The sequence below is a fragment of the Phacochoerus africanus genome, chromosome 10 (genome assembly GCF_016906955.1).
Source record: "Phacochoerus africanus isolate WHEZ1 chromosome 10, ROS_Pafr_v1, whole genome shotgun sequence".
Classification (NCBI taxonomy): domain Eukaryota; kingdom Metazoa; phylum Chordata; class Mammalia; order Artiodactyla; family Suidae; genus Phacochoerus; species Phacochoerus africanus.
In genome coordinates, this window is record NC_062553.1 from 75,471,799 (window position 1) to 75,498,135 (window position 26,337).

At 46.0% G+C, this 26,337-nt stretch overlaps 1 protein-coding gene across 4 annotated transcripts in view; it reads right to left on the reverse strand.

The window, feature by feature from the left end:
• The window catches only part of TMEM131L (transmembrane 131 like), a 181,588-nt gene that overhangs the window by 76,934 nt on the left and 78,317 nt on the right, over window positions 1–26,337 (reverse strand). For all 4 annotated transcript variants that reach the window (XM_047798811.1, XM_047798810.1, XM_047798812.1 and 1 more), the window contains exons 4-7: window positions 17,890–17,958; window positions 11,801–11,924; window positions 10,011–10,127; window positions 9,067–9,177 (exon numbers count right to left, since the gene is read on the reverse strand). In XM_047798811.1, the coding sequence (XP_047654767.1) occupies window positions 9,067–9,177; window positions 10,011–10,127; window positions 11,801–11,924; window positions 17,890–17,958 (421 nt within the window). The remainder of the gene's footprint in view (window positions 1–9,066; window positions 9,178–10,010; window positions 10,128–11,800; window positions 11,925–17,889; window positions 17,959–26,337) is intronic.

Here is a 26,337-nt window from a genome sequence, read left to right on the forward strand (position 1 = left end):
CATGGGTGCTATAAGCTCGAGGCAGGCTGGGAGGGGAGAAAGATGCAGGAGGCTGCTCGGAGCACAGCGGGTGGAGACAGAGTCACCAGGTGTGTCTTGACGGAATGGGCTGGAGAAGCTGTGGCAGTACCGCAAGGAGGAACCCATCACAGGGGAGCTGGCAGAGTGCGACAGAGTGAGCCAGCCCGGATTCCGATGCTGGTCTACTGGGAGATGGTCCCCAGTGTAAGAGCATCCAACACAGGCAAGAGAAGGGCCAGCTGACCTGGAACTTAGCAACTCCACCTCTCCTACTTCAGGAGAACTCACAAGAAAATATCCAGGGGAGCACCTAGAGGAAAGATTAGACCTAGACCCCAAAGTAGAGGAAAAAGTAAAAAAAAGGACTGCACCCATTCCACCAAACAGCAGCAGTGTTAGAGCAAAAGAAGCTGGTTAAACAGAAACACATCTGAGCCCCCCTAAAAGGAAGAGGGGACAGGAAGAGAAGAGGAAGAAGGGCGCCTGCACCTTGGGAGGGGACGCAGCTGCTCGGGGCCAAGGTACTCCCCCTTACTCTGAGCCTCAAGCTTGCAAGGGATCAAGAGTAGCCCCCCACCAGGAATCACTGCTGCACTTGAAACAAGCAGGACAAAAGGGGAACGCTTTCCCTAAGAAGCAGGTTCTGGAAGCCTCAGTGAGTCCCTGGCAAGAGGCACACGGGTCTCAAAGCGCCGCCGCAAACACTACAGACAACCTGTCCCCAAACAGCGGGGCCATCACCCAGCTTGGGCGTGCCAGAAACGGAGGCTTCCTACAGAAAGGAGAGGACAGACACACCTGGTGACCAGGGCCCCCGCCGCAAAGCTCTAACTCTCGGGGCAGCACAGGGCAATGCGTGCCGTTTCCGAGAGAGGGGGTGGCCCACACAGGCCGCTCCTCCGAGTCCGCCTCCTCCTCCTCAGTCCCTGGAGTTCACGGGCCAAAGCCCCGGCCTCCCAGCAACTGGCATGAACCATAGCTGAGACCAAGGGATGCTCGCTGCCCGTCCCCCATTCCTCTCCTGGGCAACGACGAAGAACTGGGAACAAATCCTGCTCAGAATTAGTGTCCCCGAGGGCCGGGGGCATGCATGCTTTCCAAATTCCACGGATGTCAGGTTGCTCCTCAAATATGCTTGTGTGTCTCATTAAGACTCCAGACTCAAGAGCCGCTTAGTGTTGAACTACTGTGATTTCTGAAAGCCCAGAGGAGCCACGCACATACCAGCAGGAGGAGCCCGGCTGTGGCCGCACCTCTCTTACACTAAAAATAAAAGACAAAATAAGGAACTGGGGAGGACTTCAAATTCTCTGAATGTTAACTCATATGCCAACATCATCTGATATGGGACTGGGGCCTGGAACTTTCATGTCTTGCCAGGGATGGCATCTCTGAATTTTAAAATCCCTCAGAGAGTTTCATATTAGGAAAGGGTTTATATACAAACCCTTTTCCAAGTTAAGTGATAGATGCATTTTAGCTATGTGCCAGATACTAGGTTCTAAGCTTTTTAGGTACTAACTTATTTAACAGCTAGAGCACTCCTATAAGGTAGTGCTATTATTATCTGTTTTACAGATAAACTGAGACACAAAAGGTTAGGTAACTTGAACAAGATCATTCAGAACCAAGGTTTCCACCCAGGTGGTCACGTTTTAGAATTTACTTTCCTTTTTTTTTTTTTTTGGCCACGGCCACGGCATGTGGAAGCTCTTAGGACAGGGACTGAACTGTGCCACAGTGGTGGCCAGAGCCACAGCAGTCACCATGCTGGAACCTTAACCTACTAGGCCACCAGAGAACTCCCAAATTGACTTATTTACTACTCTAGAGAGCTCTATGATGGGGCATCCTTATAAGACTGGGGTTATTTAACTGGAGTATCTTAATTCTGTTATTTGGTTCCCTTGCAAAACTCTAGGAAGCTGTACGAGACACCGGAAAGGAATTTGGGATGACAAACAGATGAAGACAGATGAACTTTAAACCTGGGGCATGGTGTGGCTTTGGAACAGATTACTGATGAACTACTGTAATGCATCTCAAAGTTTTCTAGGGGCAAACTCAACGATGCACACCAACCCCATGGGGAACCGACAAAGGGGGGCTGGTACCAGTGGCAGAAAGAACAGATATGGCCACGGGAAGTCTGCTCATCTCCCTGTCAGAGAGGGAGGGCCATGGGCTTAACAGGTGAGCTCACTGAGTCGAAAGTACAAAAACCAAGAAGTGTTATAAGGAAACACTGAACACTATATCCTCCTGCCTCCTTGCCCTAAGCCTTCCTCTCCCTTCAAGGCAGAGGAAGCTGCCTATTAGTGGGTCTCAGACTATACCCTGGGCAGGGTGATGGGGTGGGGGCTACTAGAGGAGCTGGTTTCTTTTCTCCTCTCTCTACCCTCTGGGTTAGGGTATCTGTCCTTGATTCCAAAATCTCTTCCAAAAGCGGACACACAGATGGCCAAGAAGCGCATGAAAAGATGATCGATAATCATCCAGGAAATGCAAATCAAAACCACAATGAGACACCACCTCACACCTGTCACAATGGCTATCCTCAAAAAGACCACAAAGAACAAATGTTGGTAAGGATGTGGAGAAAAGGGGACGACCTTCCTACACTATTGGTAGGAATGTAAATTGCTGTAGCCGATATGGCAAACTGTATGGAGGTTTCTCAAAAAAACTGGAAAAAGAACCACCACGTGACCCAGCAATTCCACTCCTGGGTATATATCCAGAAACACAAGTTCGAAAAACTAGATGCACTGCCATGCTCAAAGCAGCATTATTTACAATAGCCAAGATACAGAAGCAAACTAACTGTCCATTATCAGCGGAATGGATAAAGAAGATGCAGTACATACACACCATAGAATATTACTCAGCCATAAAAAAGAACGAAATACCACCATATGTAGCAAGCAACATGGATGAACTTGGACAAATTATACTAAGTGAAGTCAGACAGAGAAAGACAAATACTGTATGATATCAGTTATATGTGGGACCTGAAAAACACAACAAACAAATGAATAAAACAAAAAAGAGGTAGATATCCAGACGTTAAGCACAAACTAGTGGTTACAAGTGGGGAGAGAGATGGGGGAGGGGCAATACAAAGGCAGGGGACTTAGAGGTACAATCTATTAGGTATAGAATAAGCTACAAGGATATACTGTACAGGGAATACAGGCAATATTTTACATAGAGTGGGGTATGACCTTTAAAAACTGTGGATCACTAGACTGTACACCTGTAACTAAGAAAGTATTGCATACCTACTATACTTTACCTAAAATATGAAGTCCCTTCCAGCTGGCCATGCTGCGGTCTGCCGAGGGCACAGGGAGTTAGCAGCTCTGGCTTTCTTACCTCAGCTGACACAGAGAATGCGTCTTGTCAGTAATTACGTAAAGGGGGCATGTTCATTTTCTAGCCCCTGATTCTTATCCATCTGCCAGTTCAGAGTTGGAGGAAGAGAGGTGCTACTGGTGGGGGAGGGGGAGAGGGCATCTTTGAGTCTTCCAACAAAAGTTTCTAACACAGCAAATGCTGGAAGGATATTTTAAAAAGATTCGTGTCTCATAAGTTTGCAATTAGCTGAAATGATAACTTCCAGCTTAATAAGGTCCCTTATTCAACTATCAGGCATTTTTTACTATGTTTTATGTGGCCAGGCTCTGTACTAGATGATAAGAAAACAAATACTGATTAGGACATGATTCCTGCTCTTAAGGGGCTTATAATCTTAGTAAAGGAAAATATACACAAGAACAAATGTTTTTGAGTATGATCCTTGCTAAGATTGGAGTCCCAAGGCTTTCAGTAAGGAACTAGTCAATCCTCCTAGGAGGCAAAAAAAGGGGGGGGGACTAAATAAGTGCTGAGTTAAAAGAGGGACCAAGACATGGAAACAACCTAAATGTCTGTGGACAGAGGAATGGGATAAAGAAGATGTGGTGTGTATATACAATGGAATATTACTCAGCCATAAAAAAGAATGGAATAATGCCATTTGCAGCAGCATGGACGGACCTAGAGATTATCCTACCAAGTGAAGTAAGTCAAAGACACATACCAGATGATATCACTTATATGTGGAATCTTTAATGACACAAAAAACCTTATTTATGAAACAAAAACAGAGGCACAGATTTTGAAGTCAAACTTATGTGTTACCAAAGGGGAAGCATCAGGGAGAGGGACAGATTAGGAGTCTGAGATTAACATACACACACTGCTAACATGAAATAGATAAAGAACAAGGAAGGACCTACTGTATAGCATGGGAAAATCTACTCAATATTCTGTGATAACCTAAATGGGAAAACAATCTGAAAAAGAATGGATATATGCATGTGTGTGTGTGTGTGTGTGTGTGTGTGTGTGTGTGTGTGTGTGTGCGTATATAACTAAATCGCTTTGCTGTACACTTGAAACTAACACAACATTGTCAATCAACTATACTCCAATAAAATTTTTAAAAATTAAAAAAAAATGAAAAATGAAAAAAGAGGGACCAAGAAACTGTTCTCTCCTGGAACACTGTTCTATTCCACCAAGAGAGCAGAGATTTTAGAGGAGAAACAGGGATGACTGTGGAGGGTGGGGAGGGACCCTCTGGGAAATAAAGAGGAGCAAAGGCAAACATCCCAGCCACACCCACACCTCTAGGCAGCTCTCTAGCCTCCAGCCCGCTTTCTTCCTGCCCTCCACTCACCAGCGCTCTACCTCGTCCCCAGCTCCCTTCCCACTGAATTGTTCTCACTGGCGACTCCAATGACAAGAAGAAAATGTTTTAAATTTAAGCCATTTCCCTGCTTGAAAAGCTATATTCAGAGGTAGGTCAGTCAGTAATGGCATATATTCTCCTAACACTCAGTGAGTTAAGTAATAACTCTCCAGAGTCGGCCAGCCTAACTTTTTTATGTAAAAAAGAGCATTTTGCTCAGGCAAATAGATGTTTTTAAATACATTATGATGCTACCCACATGCGCAGGAATTCTTAGCTAGCACACGCGTGGAGAACCTTCGCATTCATTTAACGCATTACGTAAGACATCTGGAAAACAGGGCAGCGACCGAGGCCTTTACCCTTTGCCTGTTTTTATCTTCCATCTCCAGATCCCAGCTCAGGCTTTTGCAATCTATGCGTCCGTGGGAAACTGCCCCCCCCTGCCACATCTCCCCGGTCCCACCGTGACCGCAAACCTTCCCCACCCTCCTCCCGCACTGCTTTCACAGCTTCCCTTCCAGACAGCCACAGGGATTGGCACCTAAGGAGGAGGCAAGGAGCAGGAAAGCCACTCGGGGCACCCCTCCCTCCCCGAACCGGGCAGCACCAGGCTCCACACAGGCCTGGCACCGCAGCCAGGCCCGACACCTGTCCCGGGCAAGCAGGCAGGCACAGGGGGCCCGACCCCGGCACGCCAGAGCAAGGCGGTGCCAATCTGCAAAGGGTAGGGACTCCTGGTCCCGAGCTTATTAGGTTTCACGCAAAAGAGCCAGAAAGAATCTCTCCTGCTCACAATCCAGTAACAGGACACCCTGGCGGGGAGGGGAGCCCCACATCCCACGCAGACACGTGGGCAAGTTCAGAAAGGAGATGACCCAGCACACTTCATGGGCACCTCCACCAAGAGGCACTGCGGTCTGGGGCTCGTTCTTAATGCTTCACCTCTCTGGTTTCCTGTGCTTTCTTATAATCACATCATATTATAATCACCGTCTCCCTCTGCGAGAATTCGGTCATGCGATACCACATCAGGACACACTCACAAAACCACTTTTATTTGCTGGGAACCGGGTGTCATCGGTTTTCCTCCAGCTTTCAAACCTCTCCGTGTTTCCCCTATTGCCTCATAATTCCATTTTACGAGGAATTATAACTCTATTTCCAACAAGAAATATGACTGCCGTGCAGTTCCAATGATAAGAATTTAAGTTGCCTTAACTCTCTGAGACAAGATTACGGCAAGAGTGACCCTACACGCCAGATTCTAACACAATGCCCATGGCGAATATTCTGTTTTGCCCAAATACATCACTGAACCGGTCCTCAGATCTCCATGGCTTGGGCCCAAAACACCAGCAAAGAAAATGTTCAAAAAAAAGAAAAAAAAAAAAAGCCAAAAAAACCCTCTTGCTTTTTTGTAAGCTGAACACAACGCTATTTACATATTCAACCCACCATAGACGTCGCGGTTACAATCAGCGCGTCTGGTCTAGCTCATGCTCTGTCCTTCACTTGCCAGACTTTTCCACAGGAGCACCATAACTGGAAGAACTACTTAATATTCTACTATGTTGATATACTTCAATTTATGAAATCCCTTTGCCACAGTTGGGCCTTTAGGCTGTTTCTGCCATTATAAAGATGTTGCAAAAAACAGTTTCTTTGTGCTTATCTTTTCCAGGAACATGAATTATTAAGTCGATGGGGATGAAAACCACGACCACACTGAATTCTACACGAGGAGAAAGTTAAGGCACACTGAGCTGGGACTGCCGATCCCGGCTCTGTCCTCAACCTCCAGCAAGCAACCGAAACTCTAAAGACCATCCCTACACCTTCTAAAATAAGAACGACACCAGCTGGCCTGGCAGTAAATCTGCTGAAGGTCATCTGCTTGATGTGCTGGAAAGGTGAAGTTACACAAATCTTAGCTACCACGACGGGGGAGGTATGCTATTTGGGGCTCTTAACTCAGATACCCAGGGATGCATCTGCCTATGAAAAACTCTGGGGACTTCCCTCAATACACTAAGCATGAAGGTGATGCTGAGATTATAAAAAGGAAAGGGAAACAGGACTGGGCCTAGAGAGCCTCTTGGAAGAGCAGGGGAGGGAGACAGGCCGGACGCTAAGTGCTAGAGCAGGTGTGAACAGGTGCCATAGGAGCAGAGCAGGGACTTGCCAGGGAACCTGGGGAGGAGGTGACATGTGAACTGAGTTGTGAAGGATAGAACGAGAAGGGGGTGAAAGCTTGCGAAGGGGAGGCAGTCTGTACAAAGGAGGGCAGGGTCTGGCAACACTGAGGGGCTGGGGAGGCCAGAGTTGAGAAAAGCAGGTAGGGCCTCTGAGGATGGAGAGGAAGCAGGACCCAGGTGAGAAGGGAAGGACCAACCGTGTCTGCCCAGATGAGGCGCTAGGACTGGACCCAGCAAACAACTGGAGACCAGCTAGTGCAGTGACCAGGGGAGTAGCTGTAGTTTTAAGAAGGTGTCACCAGCACGTGTGGCGTGTGCACTGAAGGGGAGACAGCCTGACTGGGGGTTTAATCCTAGGTGCCAAATGATGACAAGACCATGGCAGAAGCAGAGGGACCTCAGATTTTCATTTCAACCCACTGGCATGAGGACGTCTTGTCTGCTAGGAATGCTCACTTAGTAAAGGTCAAAACAAATGACAAAGAAGGACCAGAGGAAAAGGCAACTAAAAAGGAATGAAAATCTGCCATTTGCAGCAACACGGATGGACCTAGAGAATATTATGTTTAGTGAAATAAGTCAGAGAAGGACAAATATTGCCTATCACTTAGATATGGAATCTAAAAAATAATATAAATGAACGCATATGCAGAACAGAAACAGACTCAGAGATACAGGGAACCAACTGGTGGTTACCAAGGGGGAAAAGCGGGGAAGAGGGGCAAGTCAAGGGTATGCGGGAGTTCCTGTCATGGCGCAGCGGAAACAAACCTGACTGGGAACCATGAGGTTGCAGGTTCGATCCCTGGCCTTGCTCAATGGGTTATGGATCCAGCTTTGCCATGAGCTGTGGTGTAGGTCACAGACGTGGCTTGGATTCTGTGTTGCTGGGGTTGTGGTATAGGCTGGCAGTAATAGCTCTGATTAGACCCCCAGCCTGGGAACCTCCATATGCCGCAGGTGTGGCCCTAAAAAGGACAAAAGACACAGTTCCCGTCATGGCTCAGTGGTTAGCGAATCCAACTAGGAACCATGAGGTTGTGGGTTTGATCCCTGGCTTTGCTCAGTGGGTTAAGGATCCAGCATTGCCGTGAGCTGTGGTGTAGGTTGCAGACGCGGCTCGGATCCCGCATTGCTGTGGCTGTGGTGTAGGCCGGTGGCTACAGCTCCGATTCAACCCCTAGCCTGGGAACCTCCATGTGCCGCGAGAGCGGCCCAAGAAATGGCAAAAAGACAAAAAAAAGGGTATGGGATTAACAGATACAAATGACTATACCTAAGAGAGAAGCAACAAGGATATGCATCAGAAACACAGGGAAGCAGAACCATTACTTTGTAATAACTTTAAATAGAGTACAATCTGTAAAAACACAGCATCACTCTGTTGTTGGAAACTAATATACTGTAAATTAACTGCAACTTTTAAATTTTTTAAAAAAGAAAAACAATTTAATTCCTCTCGCCCACCTACCTGCTTCCAGAGCAGATGCCCATGGGCAGCAGAGGCTGAAATGTTTGGCCTCCTTTCCACTGAACCCAGCCAGTGCTACAGAACACCCGGGCCAGCACCAATTTCAATACAAGACCAATCACAAAAACACACTTGGCTTCAGTGTTTTGGAGCCATTTGTAAAGAGGGAGCCATTTAATCCAATTGGCCTGAGTTGGAAGAATACCTAAGTCAGCTATGACTGGACACATGCAAAAAGACCAAAATGGGAGTTCCCGTCGTGGCACAGCGGTAATAGACCTGACTAGTATCCATGAGGCCGAGGGTTCAAATCCCTGGCCTCACTCAGTGGGTTAAGGATTCATCGGTGCCCTGAGCTATGGTGTAAGTCGAAGACGAGGCTCGGATCTGGCATTGCTGTGGCTGTGGTATAGGCCAGCGGCTACAGCTCCGATTAGACCCCTAGCCTGGGAACCTCCATATGCCACAGGTGGGGCCCTTAAAAGTAAAAAAAAAAAAGTGTACTACTGGGAGCTCCCTGGTGGTCTAATGGTTAGGATTGGGCACTTTCACCACTGCAGCCAGTTCAGTCCCTGGTCTGGGAACTGAACTACATCAAGCTACTGTATGCCACAGTCAAAAAAAGAGTACTATTAAATCACCTGCGTTTGCGAAAGCTGAACACTCTGGACTTGTGGAAGCAGAAAGTAAGCATTTGGTAGCTGCTTTGCAGACCCTTCTGTAGAAATTCTGCGAGTCCCAGTTCCAGACACCTGCAGAAAAAAAGAGGCGGGGATTACTCCTCTATTAGTTTTGAAACACATTTGACATTGTGCTGAATAACCTTTTCAAAGAAACCTGTGTTCATCCACTTGGCCACAGGGACTATGAATGCAATCATCATAGTTAACTTTGGCTACAAAAAAGATGTGGCAAAAGTTGCTGTATCTAAGCCAAATCCTCCTCTGTGTAGCAAAGCTTTTTAGACATCAACAACTTTTCTGAGACGGGACCAGGAGTTTAAGGAAACCCAAGAAGAATTAGCCACAGAAATGACAGACGTTGGCACTTAAATGAAAGACATCCAAAATACCACTTAAGGTAAAGATTCCTGACTGTTTCTGTGACGGACAGACGAATTCCTCCCAGCCCTTCCCCGGTGCTTTATAGAAGAGAGAGCTCCCTGAAAATCGACCCCACGCACCCAATCCGTGCTCCCCGGCCACAGACAGTCCTGAGCCCAGGACAGGAGAAGGCAAAAGGCCTGGGGGCTGCCCTGCTGGCTGCCCATCCATGGACTCTGTGAGGTGGGTGTTAGTTCTGAAACCCTACTGTGTCCTATACCAGAAAACTGCACGACTGATTTCTCTGTCTTGTCCCCAGACCCTTTCAGGACCTAGGGCTGAGTGACAGCCCTGCACTCTGCACTCAGGACAGCACGAGGGCCGAGGACTGAGGAGCACTGTGAGCTTAACATCAACTAAGCTCTTCTATCTGGCGACACAAACCAGGTGGCAGCACTTCCGAAACTCTTTTCTTTTTCACATCCCAATGCCTTCATGAGCTCAACCACTCCAGTAAATGGCTAAAGGAGAAAGTCACTTACGTGATAGGAAAGGATGCCGTGGGAGGAGGTATTAATAAATAAAGAACTTTCGATGCTTCCTTCTTCAGCAGGTAAGAAAATAATCCTGAAGGAAGTTCTCCCCAGGGCCGGAATTACCTGCAGGAAAGGCACCTCATCAGCCATGTGGAAGAGACCCCTTTAGACAAAAGTCAAAGACTTTCACAGATTTTCTTTGCGACAGTTCCCGTTAACTGTATCTGCACAGTTGTGCACCTTTGATTCATGTGTATCATGAATCTCTGAGAAGGCGCAGCCCAAAGTTATCCACAGCCAAAGATCTACAAGACAGTATCAAAGAACACACCACGAAATGCAGGCAAATCGCTTTCACCCCAGACTGGAGCCACCTGCCCCGCGTCTCTCTCGCCCCCCCCCTCCTCACCCTCGCGTTCAAGGGTCTGTCTCACACAGTTCTAGCCCTTCGTAAGTGAAGACGCCCACTGCTGTACAGACATGTTGATACTTGAAAAAAGTCAGGGACAGCACTTATCTGCACAGACTGTCATAAACAAATGCTGGGCTCCCCCTAAGATCACGTCCTTAGTCCCAGTATTAAAAGGAAAAGTGGCTTCTAGTAATTCAGATCTTCATTAGAAGTAAATATTACTAGTAATTTGGATCTCCATTAGAAGTAAATATGACTGATAATTTGGATCTTCATTAGAAGCTAAAGACTTGGAGTTCCCACTGTGGCACAGCAGAAACAAACCCGATTAGGAACTATGAGGTTGCAGGTTCAATCCCTGGCCTCGCTCAGTAGGTTAAGGATCTGGCGTTGCTGTGAGCTGTGGTGTAGGTTGCAGGAGCAGCTCAGATCTGGTGTTGCTGTGACATAGGCCAGCAGCTATAGCTCCGACTGGACCCCAAGCCTGGAAACCTCCATATGCTGCTAATGTGGCCCTAAAAAGCAAAAAAAAAAAAAAAAGAAGAAGAAGTTAAAGACCTGAACTAAACTGAATTATTAAAATTAAAACTATGAGAGGAGTTCCCCTTGTGGCTCAGGGGAATTGAAACTGGCTAGTATCCATGAAGATGCAGGTTCAATCCCTGGCCCTGCATAGTGGGTTAAGGATCTGGCGTTGCCATGAGCTGTGGTGTAGGCTGGCAGCTGTAGCGCTGATTCAACCCCTAGCTTGGAAACTTCCATATGCTGCTAATGTGGCCCTAAAAAGAAAAAAACAAAAAACCTGTTAGAAGATCAGGGTTTTGAGCTCAGTGTTGTGATGCAAATTAGCTTCATAAGGAACCATTCACCCCTCTTAGTCCTATATTTAGAAAGGAGCCCAAGGAGTTCCCCAGTGGCTCAGCAGAATAAGGATCTGGCATTGTCACTGCAGCAGCTGGAGTTGCTACAATGGTGCAGGTTTGGTCCCTGGCCTGGAAACCTCTGCATGCCACAGATACAGCCAAGAAAAAAGAAAGGAGTCCTAACCATCCCGTAGGTCTGCCAGGTGAAGAGATCATTACTATAAACTTGCACCACTTACTAAATGCTTCATCTGTCCGCTATGGTTTCTTTAACTATGCAAAGTCATATGAACTAAACATGCTCCTTAAACCTTTTTTTCCAGGTTGATATCAAGAGCCACCAAACTTACGAATCTGAACAACTGAAAAAGTAAATGCTAAAGCAAACGCACAGAGGAAAAGAGCTTGGGTAGTAGGAAAAGGGGAGACAGAGCAGAAAGTGAAACAATTGCAGGCCAAAGAAAGCAAGAGAAGCTGGCAGCATGCCACAGCATCCTTTCCAAGATCACTGCCACACTCACCCTGCAGTGAACGGGAGGCACATGGAAATGTCCTGCGGCCGTGAAGACAGAATTCACCACCACCTCGCTCTCCCTGCTGGGGTTATATGCATAGAGAATCTTTGCTGCAGGGTGCCCCAGGAACCTAGGAGGGGAACGAGGAGAAAACGCAAGGTGTAATATGGTTACACATAAAATCACCCATCCACCCATCTATACACACACACATACAGAGATACCCTCTAAGTCCAGAAAGCTGCTGCTGTTCCTCACAAAGTTAAAAGCAACAATCCTATCCTGCTATGTTGCACTGGAAACTGTTTCTAGTCACTTATGATGGCGCATGACAATGTGAGAAAAAAGAATGTGTACATGTATGTGTAACTGGGTCACCATGCTGTACAGTAGAAAATTAGAAAATGTAGTAGAAAAAATAAATAAATGGTAATAAATAAAGAAATAAATAAATTAAATAATTAATTTTTAAAAAGCAACAATCCTATTGTTAATAAAACATTTTCATGGTCAAAAAAAAATTTTTTAACCTTTCTTTTATAAGACGCTTGTGCCAACCCACAGCAGCACCCCACTGATTCCTGCATTAGAAGAGTGCAAGTTGGAGTTTTCTTCGAGGTTCAGCAGTTAACGAACTTGACTAGGATCCACGAGGTGGCGGGTTCGATCCCTAGTCTGGCTCAGTGGGTTAAGGACCCGGCACTGCCGTGAGCTGTGGTGTAGGCTGGCAGCTCTAGCTCTGATTTAACCCCTAGCCTGGGAACTTCCATATGCCACAGATGAGGCCCTAAAAAGCAAAAAAAAAAAAGAAAAAGAAAAAGAAAAAAAGATGAAAAAAGAAGAGTATAAGTCACTGAGGTCATGCAACGCTTGCAGAAAACACTTATAGCAGGAACTAGGTGTCTGTCTTGACCCGTATCCCCTATGTTTAGGTAAGAAACTGAACTCATAGAAAATTCCAATCTTCTTAGGGTTTGTCTTCTAAATAATAAATTTAAAGACACTTTTCCGGGAGCGGGGGCGGGGGGGTGGATTTCAACTGGTAAAGAGACTTTATTGTCTTAAAAAAGGAAAACTAATTTTTTTTTTTTTTTGGTCTTTTTGGGGCCGAACCCTCAGCATAGGGAGGTTCCCAGGCTAGGGGTCCAATCGGAGCTGTAGCCACCAGCCTACACCACAGCCACAGCAACACGGGATCCGAGCCGCGTCTGTGACCTACACCACGGTTCACGGCAACGCCAGATCCCTAACCCACTGAGCAAGGCCAGGGATTGAACCCGCATCCTCATGGATGCCAGGCAGGTTTGCTAACCGCTGAGCCATGACAGGAACTCCAAGAAAACCTAATTGTTAAATGCCATTCTTCTGAGAAAAATGAAAGCTCTGCAGCACTTTCCAGCTTTGGCTCGCATCCATTTAAATCATGCGTCTTGCAGAAAACTCTGATGAAAGCTTTGGCTCCTCCATCCGCAAATACACACACAAAGTTTTATTTTATTTATTTATTTATTTATTTGCTTTTTAGGGCCACACTGGCTGCATATAGAAATTTCCAGGCTAGGGGTCAAACTGGAGCTGTAGCTGCCAGCCTACACCACAGCCACAGCAATGTGGGATCTGAGTCTCAACTGAGACCTACGCTGCAGCTCATGGCAACACCAGGTCCTTAACCCACAGAGTGATGCCAGGGATGGAACCTGTGTCCTCACAGATACTAGTTGTGTTGGTTAACCCTGAGCCTCAACGGGAACTTCAACATACAAAAGTTTTATACATAACTTTCAAAACTCTCCATGACCCTGAGAGTAAGAATCTCAGCTTTACAGCAAGTACCTGCACTGAGGGAGACCTCGAAGCTGAATCTTTTCAGCACGTGGGCTCTGACAATGGACGTGCAAGAGGAAAGGGGCCGGCCTCTGGCTCACCTGGCTGGGGTTACCTACAATGTTCTCGCGCATCATTTAACCTGATGCCTACTGGCCAACACCAAATCCACTCTAGCTCAACTGTGCTGTAATAATTAGAGAGCCAGCAAAATATCACTGACGTCATCTCTCTGGTTTTAACACTTTCAGTGGCAGAGACCCAAACAGATAGTTCTCATTAGCACGGCTGAGAAATAAAAACTATAAGCTAGATCCAGCAAAAGTTCCTCTGCACTATGTCTGTATTTCTCTGATATCAAAAATGTGTGCTGGACTTCCTGTCATGGAGCAGCAGAAACAAATCTGTCTCGCATCCATCCATAAGGCCGCAGGTTTGATCCTTGGCCTTGTTCAGTGGGTTAAGGATCTGGCATTGCTGTGAGTTGTGGTGTAGATCACATACGTGGCTTGGATCCCGCATTGCTCTGGCCATGGTGTAGGCTGGCAGCTGCAGCTCTGATAGGACCTTTACCCCGGGAACTTCCTTATGCCATGGGGCGGCCAAAAAAAGGAAAAAAAGAAAAAAATCAGATACACATCAGTGTGATTAAAACTTTGACTTTTTTTTAGTGTTTAAATAATACAACTAAAAATTTTTATACTATTGTAAGCATAGTCAGAAAGCCCTATCCTGGGGTCCCGGGTTCACATCTGCCTTTTCCCATTAAATTAAGTAAATAAAAACTTCCGTGACTTTTTCTTTGTCTTTTTTTTTTAGGGCCCCTCCCACAGCACATGGAAGTTCCAGGCTAGGGGTCAAATCAGAGCCACAGCTGCTGGCCTACACCACGGCCACAGCAATGCCAGACCCAAGCCACGCCTGTGACCTACACCACGGTTCCTGGCAACGCCAGATTCTTAATCCACTGAGCAAGGCCAGAGATCGAACCTTCGTCCTCATGAATACTAGTCAGATCTGTTTCTGCTGTGCCATGACAGGAACTCTGAAAATGTCCATGATTTTTGGTTTTAGGTAAATAAGATGAATCAATTAACCGAGTTATTAATATTTATCCTCAAAGCTTTTCTCTCATTCACAGAGCTAGGATACAAGATAAGTATTTTCAAAGGATACAAATGTCTCCCAGAAAAACCCATTAAAACTAAGACTGTAAAACTACACTGTTACAAAGCCCAGTGATTACATCGACCAGAACCCTTACCAGACCTAATAGAGACTGCTGGCTGAAACCTAGTAACCACTGGGCTATTTTTATCCTATTTTTTTTAAGTCTATTTTTGAAAGTGTTATGAGGCTAAGAATTTCCTTCACTAGCGACAACTGGAAGACACTCTATTAATTTAATACTACAAAAGAATGATTAAAATTTCTTATGAATGATTAGCACTTTTAATCTCGGGGCCAGCAGAATATTAATCCTTAAAATAAACCCTAATAAGGAGGCAGAGGGCAAGTGAATAACATGATCCTGATTCTGCACTCTAGAGGGAAACCCAAGCTATGGGAAGGGAGGAGGCTCGCTCAAGGTCAATGGCAAAATAAACAATAGCAAAACCTGAACCAGGGAGGTGAAGAAATCAGGAGAACTGTACAGATAAAATATGTATCTAAGGCCTATAAATTAGATCATCTGTTAGAAGTAAGATAAAATATGACTTAATTTTAAAAGTGTTCTGATTTAGGCTAATTTTGTTGGGATCTTATTGAGATTTTATTTTTAAACTTAAGCAAACATCATTTATTCCCACAACCATATGCTGAGTCTCAATCATGAGGAAAATAGCATGGTACATGCTGGGCTTACAAATCAAAAGATTTATTCTAACATGATGGAGGATAATGTGAGAAAAGAGTGTGAGTGTGTGTGTGTGTGTGTGTGTGCACGCACATGTATGACTGGGTCACTTTGCTGTATAGCAGAAATTGATAGAACATTGTAAATCAACCATAATAAAAAATACATATATATTTTAATTTCCTTCGTGGCTCAGCGATTAACGAACCCGACTGGGATCCATAAGGATTCGGGTTCGATCCCTGGCCTCGCTCAGTGGGTTTCTTTGAAATGATTTGAAAATCATTTCTTTTCAAAACGCTTCCAGGTATCAGAAGCAGAAACTGAGGTACAGAGCTAACTAACACACATAGCTCATCCACTCATGGACACTGATTGCAAGATTTTTCTATTACTGAAGAGCAAACATACTAGAGAGAGCCAGTGTCCCCTGTCTGAGAACGTTACCTAAACTAAGGATATTTAATACTCTCCATCTTATTATACCTATCCATCTGCAATATATACTTTAAAGTAGGTTCTTCATTAAAAATTTTTACAATACTGGGAGTTCCCATTGTGGCTCAGCGGTAACAAACCTGACCAGTATCCATAAGGATGCAGGTTCGATCCCTGGCCTCGCTCAGTGGGTTAAGGATCTGGTGTTGCCGTGAGCTGTGGTGTAGGTCACAGACACGGCTCATATCCTGCGTTGCTGTGGCTGTGGTGTTGGCGGGCAGCTGTAGCTCTGATTCAACCCCTAGCCTGGAACTTCCATATGCCATGGGCACGGCTCCAAAAGGACAAAAAAAAATTTACAATACTTTTCACAAAAGCAAAGTGATCTCTTAGCTTTTGAAACTGATGTGGTTTTACGACAAATTCTGCTTCTACTAAAATTTCTTTACCTAAGAGTAAAAATAGAAAAATGCAAAGACAAGAACCTTATCAAGTCAGCAAGCTCCCTGCACGCTTTTACCAGTCACTTCTTCCTTTTACAGACTCTTCTTAAAAAGTGCAGAAACATACTTTCAAATGTGAAATGCACTCTTTTCCCCTGCAACGCTGCTCTTTGGAGGCTCAGAAGGAAGCGGAAGGAAGGTGAGTCTAGCTGAATAAAGGAAGGCAGCCTGGGAAAGCCCTGCTCACCCACCCTGGATGCTCTCCTATCACCGTGGTTTATTTCACTCACCTAACTTTTCTCGTAACTCAAAAAAAGCTCTTCGAAAATTGAAGTGATACTCTGGGCAGTTAAAAGCAGCCGAGTTTTCACTTGAAACACTCTTTTACTTCCACCTGAAACTCTTCCTAGCATGGACGTGTCTGACCTCGACGCAGCAATATTCTGCATCCAGGGAGCCTAACACCTAAAGTCTGAAACTTGGGCAACAGCCTCACGAGTCCTTCTGTCCCTTCTGCACAGCTTCACCCTTCTCTTCCTTAATTTTTCCAAGTTTCCAGGTCAGTCCCTCAACCAACACTCAGCACACACCCCCTTCATCTCGGGGTTCTCACCAAGACGTACGGAGGAAGCATGGCTCATATGCTGTCTCCCCACTTGACTTGTTTCCAGCATCGCATCATGATAACTAAGGTGTGTACAATTTTGAATCCCAAAGCACATGGAGCAGGAAGAACAAGTGAATAAAATGAGCCTAGTTTTTAAAATTCAGAAACCATCAATATGTGGAGTTTTTCATCAGAAAATAACATGTTTTGTTTCAGAAAAACAAGGCCTTATGACTGACTTAAAGTATAAGGTATGTTTTTATTAAAAACTAAAGAAAGGGCTAAAACAACTCTTAGACTCTCCTTTTCACAAAAATGTTCCTTTCATGGAGTTCCTGCTGTGGCACAGCAGGTTAAGGATCCTGAGTTGTCTCTGCGGTGACATGGATTCAATTCCCCACCAAGGCCTGTGGGTTAAGGATCCAGTGTTGCCACAGATGTGGCGTAGGTCACAGCTGCAATTCGAATTCAATCCCTGGCCCGGGAACTTCTGTATGTCACAGGTGTGGCCAAAAAAGGCAAAAAGTTCCTTTTAGTAACTTCTATGATCAGCATCTCTTTCTCTTTTTCGTTTTATGCCCAAACTCATGGCATATGAAGTTCCCAGACTAGGGGTGGAACTGGAGCTGCAGCTGCCGGTCTACACCACAGCCACAGCAACACGAGATCCAAGCCTTGTCTGAAACCTATACCACAGCTCACAGCAACGCCGGATCCCTGACCCACTGAGCAAGGCCAGGGATCGAACCTGCATCCTCATGGATACTAGTCAGGTTTTTTACTGCTGAGCCATGACGGGAACTCCCAATATCTTGATATTGTCAATATACTTAAAATATATTTAATATCGTACATATAAAAAAGATCCTGAAAGCAAATAATTCAAATAATAAGATAATAAAAATGATAAAGAGAAGATACTTACTGTACCCCAAAATCTAGGACTGATGGCTGAAAATGTAAGCCCTTGTCGCTAAACAGCTTGTCTGAGAAGCTAGAAAAGAAAAGAAAAGAGATTAATTTTTGTTGTAGCTTTAAAATCTGAACGCTGAGTAAGGGGACATATACTTTGACCAATAGCTTTCACGAGATATAATTTTATGTCCTTAGAGATAAGTCTGAAATAGATTTTAAATGTTCAAGTTGAATTATTAGAAGTCTAGTATAATTCTACAGCTGCAAAAATTTAAGACACTCAGACTGTGGTTAGTATAATTTCCTACCAAATATACAGATGCTGTAAGCATTCAGATAAAAATGGAGAACAATTTAATTTTAAATTGGCATCGTTTCCGGATGAAGTCAGGTAACACAGCTATCTTCACAAACCCCAAATCCAGAAAAGCCATACACGTAAGGGGACTGAGGGTAGGGGATTGCAGAGGGAGAGAACTCCGGCCTCTAAATTTGTTAGACAAGTGCTAACAGGGAAAGGATGAGAAGCATCGCTGGGATGGCTCCCCAAGGCTCAACCCATCACCAGGTCTATCTTCTCAAGATAAACAATCAAATGAAATCTCGCGCAGCAGGTCAGACTTCCAGCAGTTGCCAATCACTGTTAGGATTTCATTTGCCTTCAGAATCAAAGGCCACAAATGAATAGACCAAAAAAGATACAAAGACAACACATTTTAAAAAAAAATCTGAAAGAGAACGGAGGTATACGCAGAACTGAATCACTTTGTTGTACACCAGAAAATATCACAACATTTATATTTCAATAAAACTTTTTTAAAAAGGAAAAAAAACACGGAGTTCCCGATGTGGTGCAACAGAAATGAATCTGACTAGTATCCCTGAGGACGAGGGTTCAATCCCTGGCCTTGCTCAGTGGGTTAAGGATCCGGCATTGCCGGGAGCTGTGGTGTAGGTTGCAGACTTGGCTCGGATCCTGTGTTGCTGTGGCTGTGGGGTAGGCCGGCAGCTGTAGCTCCAATTCGACCCCTAGCCTGGGAACCTCCATATGCCATGGGTGTGTCCCTAAAGAGCAAAAAAGGAAAAAAAAGAAAAACAAATAACAACAACAAAAAGCTGTATCAACAAACTGCTCAACTAAACCAAACAAGACACTTTAAAGTAGGAAAAGAAAACGAGCCAATGAACGCTGTTCTCTTAAATTGTCGTCACCTACATTGAGCCTGAAGTCGCTGCTACTGCTGAGTTCCTGGACCTGAGACTAGGACTGTCCTCCAAACCCCCAAAGAACATTAAAACACCCAAGACGGTGTTAAAGCTAAAACCAGCAATTATAATATTTGCAAATATTATAATCTGTAAACTGAAGTGGCCCCTCTTGTCTCCTGGACCCAGCAAGGTAAAGATGCTCGTCTTTAGTTTGTATAGTTGCTATTGTTTGTGTAGTTGTGTAGCTGCTAGAGTTTGGGTGGCTGCTATAGTTTGTGTGGCTGCTATCAAATAGCCTCGTAGTTCAGGATGAGACTCTTCAATCTGTGTAACGGACTCTGCTTTGAATGAATATGCTCCTAAATACTTATGCAATTGTTTTCATCAAATTAATGGAATCTGTATCTATAAAATAAAATGCAATATATCCGAAGTTACAAATGCCCTTAAGAAGGTACAGCTGCTGGCCTACACCACAACCACAGCAACTTGGGATCTGAGCCACATCTCTGACCTACACCACAGCTCACGGCAACGCCAGATCCTTAACCCACTGAGCAAGGCCAGGGATCGAACCCACATCCTTGTGGATACTAATCAGATTCGTTTCTGCTTCATTTCGTGCCACAACGGGAATTCCTCGAAAAACTATTAACTGTCATAACAACATTTTAAAAGCCATGTGGTCCAAAAATATTTCACTGGAGAAGCTCCTAAACGTAGCATGTATAACTAAATTTAAAGACTTAAGCAAGTTTTCCAGAAAACAATCTTTCCATTTTTCTCCTCCACCAAGCACAGTTCAGAGGCTTGTCCAGGAGGAGACATTTGAGTTTCAAACCTGCTGGTCCACAGAAGCATTGTAACTTCAGCAAGCCCCTCTGCCATTTTTCTTGAAGGTGCAAACACTACAGAGACCGGAGAAGCCCTTCCAAAATCCTCAGGTCACTGGAAGAATCCTGGTGGCAATCTTTTCTTCCTGCCTCTATCGAAGCTTCCTTCCTTCAATTTCTCTCTGCTTTCTGTCATCTCTTATCTGGATCTCCTTAATTCTGCCTCCAGCACTAACTATATTAATAATAAAGGTGTCACCTCAGTCTCCGTCTAACCCCTCGTGTCCAGCTCAGGCAGATAAGAAGTAGACTATTTATTTATTGGGCTCCCTCAAACCCCCAAAGGCCAGGCTTGACTCCATAACCTGCTTGCAATCAAGACCGCGAACACACCCAGTTGCCTCCAGAAATGTTTTGAAAAGCCACAGGAGGCAATGGGTGTAAAGAGTTGCCAAAAGCAGTCATACCACAGCCACCCCCACTCCAGACCGAGCTGACCAGGGCTCAGCATTCCAGAAGGAAAAGAGGACAGGCCAAAAATCATCTTAGGAAAGTCAGGCTACTTCCTGGATAAGTCAAAAGGAAAATTATTAATGACAGTCCTCTTCCTGCCTCGTGCACTGAAAGTGGATTTATCATCAGATGGCACATACAACTTCTGAATGAAGAGGTGGTTTGGAGAATTTGAGTAAAGATCACACAGCTGCAAGGGGCAGAGCCAAAATTCCAATGCAGTTCTGTCCAGGTCAGAAATCTGGACCCTGTACAGAGCTCAGGTCCATCCAAGATCATATGACCTACCCAGGGAACCAAGGCAGTCGCCTCGCCTGCTGGGGGGGAGAAAGGGCTTCGGAGTCCAGGCCCAAAGCCACCACTTTCTAGTCCTGAGAGGGGCAGTCGCTTAACTTCTGGAAGGACCCAGCCTTAGTATCGGTAACATGAAAACGACAACAGTAGCCACCTTAGAGTTACCGTGAGGCTAGAGTGAGATAAGGATGCCTTTGCTTCATGCCTGGCACATAGTTAAGTGCAATAAATATTCGTTCCTGCTACTAAGAGGGTGACTCTCATCGAACAGGAAAAGCAACGAGGACAGATGGAGCAGCCAACTAAGCACGGAGTCAGAGGTGACCTCGGGATTTAGAAGTCCCAACTGCGGCAGCGGTAGTTATCTCTGAATAGAACAAGTGAAATATGAACCTGGGCTGAATCATACCATAAGAGTTTTCTAAGTCCCACAACCAAGGAGTTTGACACTCCCAATGAAAATCAGACACTGAACTTCAACCTAAAGCAATATGGGAGAAACAACCAGAATTTCTCTAACTGCAAAGAAACTCTTTTTTGACCTCACCACTGGAGCAGTAAAATGGTGTCGGAGTTCCCATCCTGGCTCAGCAGAAATGAACCCGACTAGTATTCATGAGGAGGCAGGTTCCGCGATTCCTGGCCTCGCTCAGTGGGTTAAGGATCCGGCATTGCCGTGAGCTGTTGTGTACATCAAGACACGGTTCAGATCCCGCATTGCTGTGGCTGTGGTATAGGCTGGCAGCTTGCAGCTCTGATTTGAACCCTAGCCTGGGATCTTCCATATGCTGCAGGTGCAGCCCTAAAATCAAAAAAAAAAAAAAAAAAAAAAAAGAAGGGTCACTATTTTTTCCTAAAAGTCACAAGGTAGATTCATCTTTCTCATTGGTCTGTTTCAGCACACTTGACTTTATAATCTAGAAACTAGATCAAGTATCCAAGGAGATTTAACATGACTGCATAAGTTTCAAAGTTAGTTCTCATAAATAAAACCATTCTACACACAGGCACTCACACACATACACATGACCTTGAGCATCTGTTAAAGACGGAAGGAGGAAAAAAGCAGCAAACTGCCGGAAATTAGTTAACTACGGACATCATCAATTATCCTCAGATATCACTGCTAGCTAGGAACTTACACTATGTTTACAGATGCCACAGCTTCCATTTCTAAATGGGCATTCCTTTTTTTTTTTTTTTGGTCTTTTTGTCTTTCTAGGGCCACACCTGTGGCATAGGGAAGTTTCCAGGCTAGGGGTTGAATAGGAGATGCAGCTGCCAGCCTACACCACAGCCACAGCCACACCAGGTCCTTAACCCACTGAGCGAGGCCAGGGATCAAACCTGCATCCTCAGGGATACGAGTCAAGCTCATTACCACTGAGCCACGCCAGGAACTCCTAAACTGACAACATTCTGAAAGAAGTAACTTAAGCCTCAAGAGCTACAGAAATGAAATGTCTTCCCTTTTCCCCTCGCTCTCAAAAGTCAGCGTTAACCTCTTCCCAATCATACCCTCAGTAATACAGATGATGCTTTTATGTCAAAGTCCACCTGGCCTCTTTCACTCTTAGGTGCCCTCACATCTGCCATCAGACAAGTGCATGCAACTTGTCAAAATAAATGATAAATCCATGCCACATATTTCTAATATTCGCTCCTTCCCCAACTGCAAGATAAGTCTAAGTAGAAACCCTATCTTCAAAGAGAAAAATAAGAGAGAGGCCATTTTGCTTCTATAGCAGCAACCAGACACAGGGATAAACATAAAAGCCACCGCAACATGCAGTGAGACGCTCCTGTTTACAGGCACCCATCCCACACCCGCCTAGTTCTTATTCTAAAGATGCCCACTTTCTGCAAAGAGCGTCCTCCCTCAGCGGCAGGACATGTGGACAAAGAATTCCACATACGCTTTTATGAAAGAGTATCTTTGCCTAAGGTGACCTAACATCTCTCTCTCTTTTTTTAAACTCTGGCCATCTTTTTTTGTCTCTCTATATATACAATAAAGAAACACAGTTCCAAAAACTGGCTAGCACAGGAGGCAAGGTTTCACTGAAAATGAGAAGACCTTGACTTGGGTCCCAGCCAGGAGCTCCCATGTGACACACGGCTTGGTCTCCTCCAAGGGGCCTGGGCTGGATGACACGGAGATCCTTAGAAAGGCACTCAGAGGACCAGTTCTTTTTTCTGAGGAAAATTAAATCTGCCTCAATCAGACACACCTTTTTAAACAATGCAGCCTAGGGGTTCTAGCCGTGGCTGATCAATAATGAACCCAACTAATATCCATGAGGTTGCAGGTTCGATCCCTGGCCTTGCTCAGTGAGTTAAGGATCTGGCATTGCCATGAGCTGTGGTGTAGGTCGTAGACACGGCTCGGATCCTACGTTGCTGTGGCTGTGGTGCAGGCCGGCAGCTGTAGCTCCACTTCGACCCCTAGCCTGGGAACCTCCATATGCCGCAGGTGCGGCCCTAAAAAGGCAAAACCAAAAAATCAAAAACAAAACCAAAAAAACCCAAATGCACTGCTCCATCTGTGGGGAATGAGCAACAGGACACAGGGGCTGGGCCCCAGCCTTGCAGCCCTCTAGGGCAGGCCGCCAACTCAGGAAGAGTCTCCCCGCAGGTGACAGTCCAGGAAGCCAGAGAAGCCTCGTGTGCCAAGAAGCAAAACCAGAAGCTCAAGAGAGTTCAAACAGGAGAGAGGAGATGCTGCAGGAGTCAGGGAAGGAGAGTCCCCTGAATGGCAACTGACTGGCAGAGACACCCCCAGCCAAGAGGCGACGTGCTGGCTGTGCTTGGAGAATGTGGGGTGAGCTACCAGTGGCCCCCGAGCGGCCTGGGGAGCACAAAGCAGGGCGGCGGTGTGACCACGAGGAAAGGAGAGAGCGGACGGGAGGGCTGCCCTGGGCCAGCACTGCCGCTAATAGCACTGGCGCTCAGGGACCACAAGGATGGAGGGCAGTGCAAAGCCAGGGGCTCGTCCCCGATGCTCCAGAGGCAGGGCTTCTGGGCGGGCCCTCTCCTACACGTGCACCTAAAGGCCTGGTTGGTCCCTGGAGAAGAGCGTGGCACTGGACCTGCAGAGGCTGCCGGCCCTGCCCAGCCGGCAGAAAACAACCTCTGCTTCCAACGAGCATGTGAGAAACAGTGACCACCAGCTGCCTGGCTTTCTGGATCCCTAAACGGACTGGTTTTCGTCTGTCTCTCGAAGCCCTGACATCTACATAGCTAGCTGCCTTTTCTGTTTTTCCGGCTGCACCCACTGCAAAAGTTCCCAGGCGGGATCGAACCTGCACCAGAGGCATGACAATGGCAGACTCTTAATCCACTGCACCACAGGGGAACTCTGCTAGCTGCCTCTGATGTCCAAATTCTTTCACTGGGGAGAGCAGCATGTCTTTTTTTTTTTTTTTTTTTGCATTTTCTAAGGTCAAGACAATGGCTTTAGCCACTGGATGAGGGCAAAAAGGTTACGGGGACAAGAAGAAAGCCTGGCCACCCCTTTCTAGAGCACTCTCTGCCTCAGGAAGGTAAGCAAGGAAACCACACTAAAGTAATGCTGCCGTCTAGACTCTGCAGCATCCCAGGAAAGACTGACGCTAAGGAGCTACTTAATGAGCCACTTACTGGGCAATCCTCAGAGCCTGAGAAGGCCTAGTCTAGCCCAGGGCTGGGCACCTCTAAGAGGCCTCCCGACTCCCGGCAGGGAGGGAGGCATGCACTATTACTCCCCTGGGACTTGAGCAGGAAACTGGTGTCTCTAAGGACTCGGCTGCTATTCCCAGGGATGCTGGAGGAATTTAGTACTTTCCCCTTATCAGTGGAACTGGAATCAATCCCCGTACAGATTTAAGAAGCCCCAGCCGGGGGCAGTGCTTATGAATCCGGCCCACAGTTAGACTGGCCATTGCAGGGCAAGGTCTCCACAGCACCCACCAGCGGCACGGACGCTGCCCTAAGCATGCCTGGGATCCATCAGGACCCAGATCCAGGGCTTTTGGTGGAAAAACAAATGGCCCAGGCTGCACGATTTATGAAATCAGTTCTGTAACTCCCTAAGTTATCAAATTCCACACCATAATCTGGTACTACCTTTTAACTTAAAAAAAAAAAAAAAAAACACTAACTTCCTCCCCTAAGTTTACTGACAGGAAAAAATACGAAATATACAGACATGTCTACTTAAGTTAGAAACATCATTCTTTGTGTATATTTATATATGTGTATGCGACTGGGTCACTTTGCTGTACAGTAGAAAACTGACAGAACACTCTAAACCAATTACAATGGAAAAAAGAAAAATCATTATAAGAAAATAAAATAAAAAGTGAAAGCGTCAAAAAAAAAGAAAGAAAGAAAAAAGGAAATGCCATTCTTCCTGGTAAATTAACTATTTGCAAAGAACTACTTAAACATGGAGGCAGAAACCAGTATTTTTCCCCATTAAGTTCCCACAGAGGACAAAGTCTTTGGGTAGGACAGGACTTTACTGGTCTCTTCTACTACAGAAAAGCTTGAAGGTCAAAGCCAAGGAAGGTCCTTGGAGTAATAACAAGAGCGGTCTGTTGGAGGTGCTCTCGCTGACAAGAGATCTGGGGTTTTAAATCAGCTGGTGCATTGCCGGCCGAGTCCTCCAAGGACAGGACAAAAGTTCTCCACACCCGTCTGTCGCTGGAGTTGCTGACGGCCTTCTCCACCCCCAGAGGAGGTGTCTCTTTCTCAAAGCCAACGACCTCCATGGCCTCTTCCCAGTGGGTCCTGGCTGATGATTCCAGGCCCCTCCAGCCCCATCCAGGCCATCCTAGGATTTCCTCCATCTCCCTACCCATGCCTCCTCCTCCTCCACTCACCCATAGGAAAGTCACATCATCTCACTTGAGAAGGCCCCCAACGTTCCCCATCTGCTCCCGGCGCTCTTCTGCCCTTTGCAGCTACTGGCAGCAAGCACATTTATGGAGCACCTGCTGTGTACTGGATGCCAGGGGCACACCGAGCATCCCACATAATCCCAAAGTATCCTGTGGGTTATTATCATGATCCCACCTCCACACACAGGGACAAAGACGTGCTGAGTGTTTAAAGGACTTGCCAAAGCCCACTCAGCAGCAGCTGGAGGGCTGAAGGGGACCGTGAACTCGTGCTGTCTCCTATCCTGTCCCTCTGGCATCCCACCCCTCCCTCACCCAAGACTGCTCTGGTCCAGGTCAATGACGATAATTAGCTATGACCTCAAGTGCTGAGCTTACTGCTTAATCTCTCTTGAAGCACCGGCCCTGGTCAATCACACCTGCCCACTAGGTTCACCCATCACCTGGGTGACGCTTCCTATACGGACATCTGTGTCTCGGGGGCTGCCCAGCATCTCAGCTCCCTTCCCACATCCACAGATGTCCCACAGTGTCACCCCTTCTGCATTGTGGAAGGGCCAGTTACAGGGGACCCTACAACAACACTGGGGCTTGGGGGCTCCACCCCCACAAAGTCTACAGATATAAATTTATGGCTGGCCTTTGGGGTCTGCCCCATATCCTCAGTTCTACTTCCATAAATTTTAACCAACCTCGGGCCATGCGGTCTGCATTTATAGAAAACGCGTT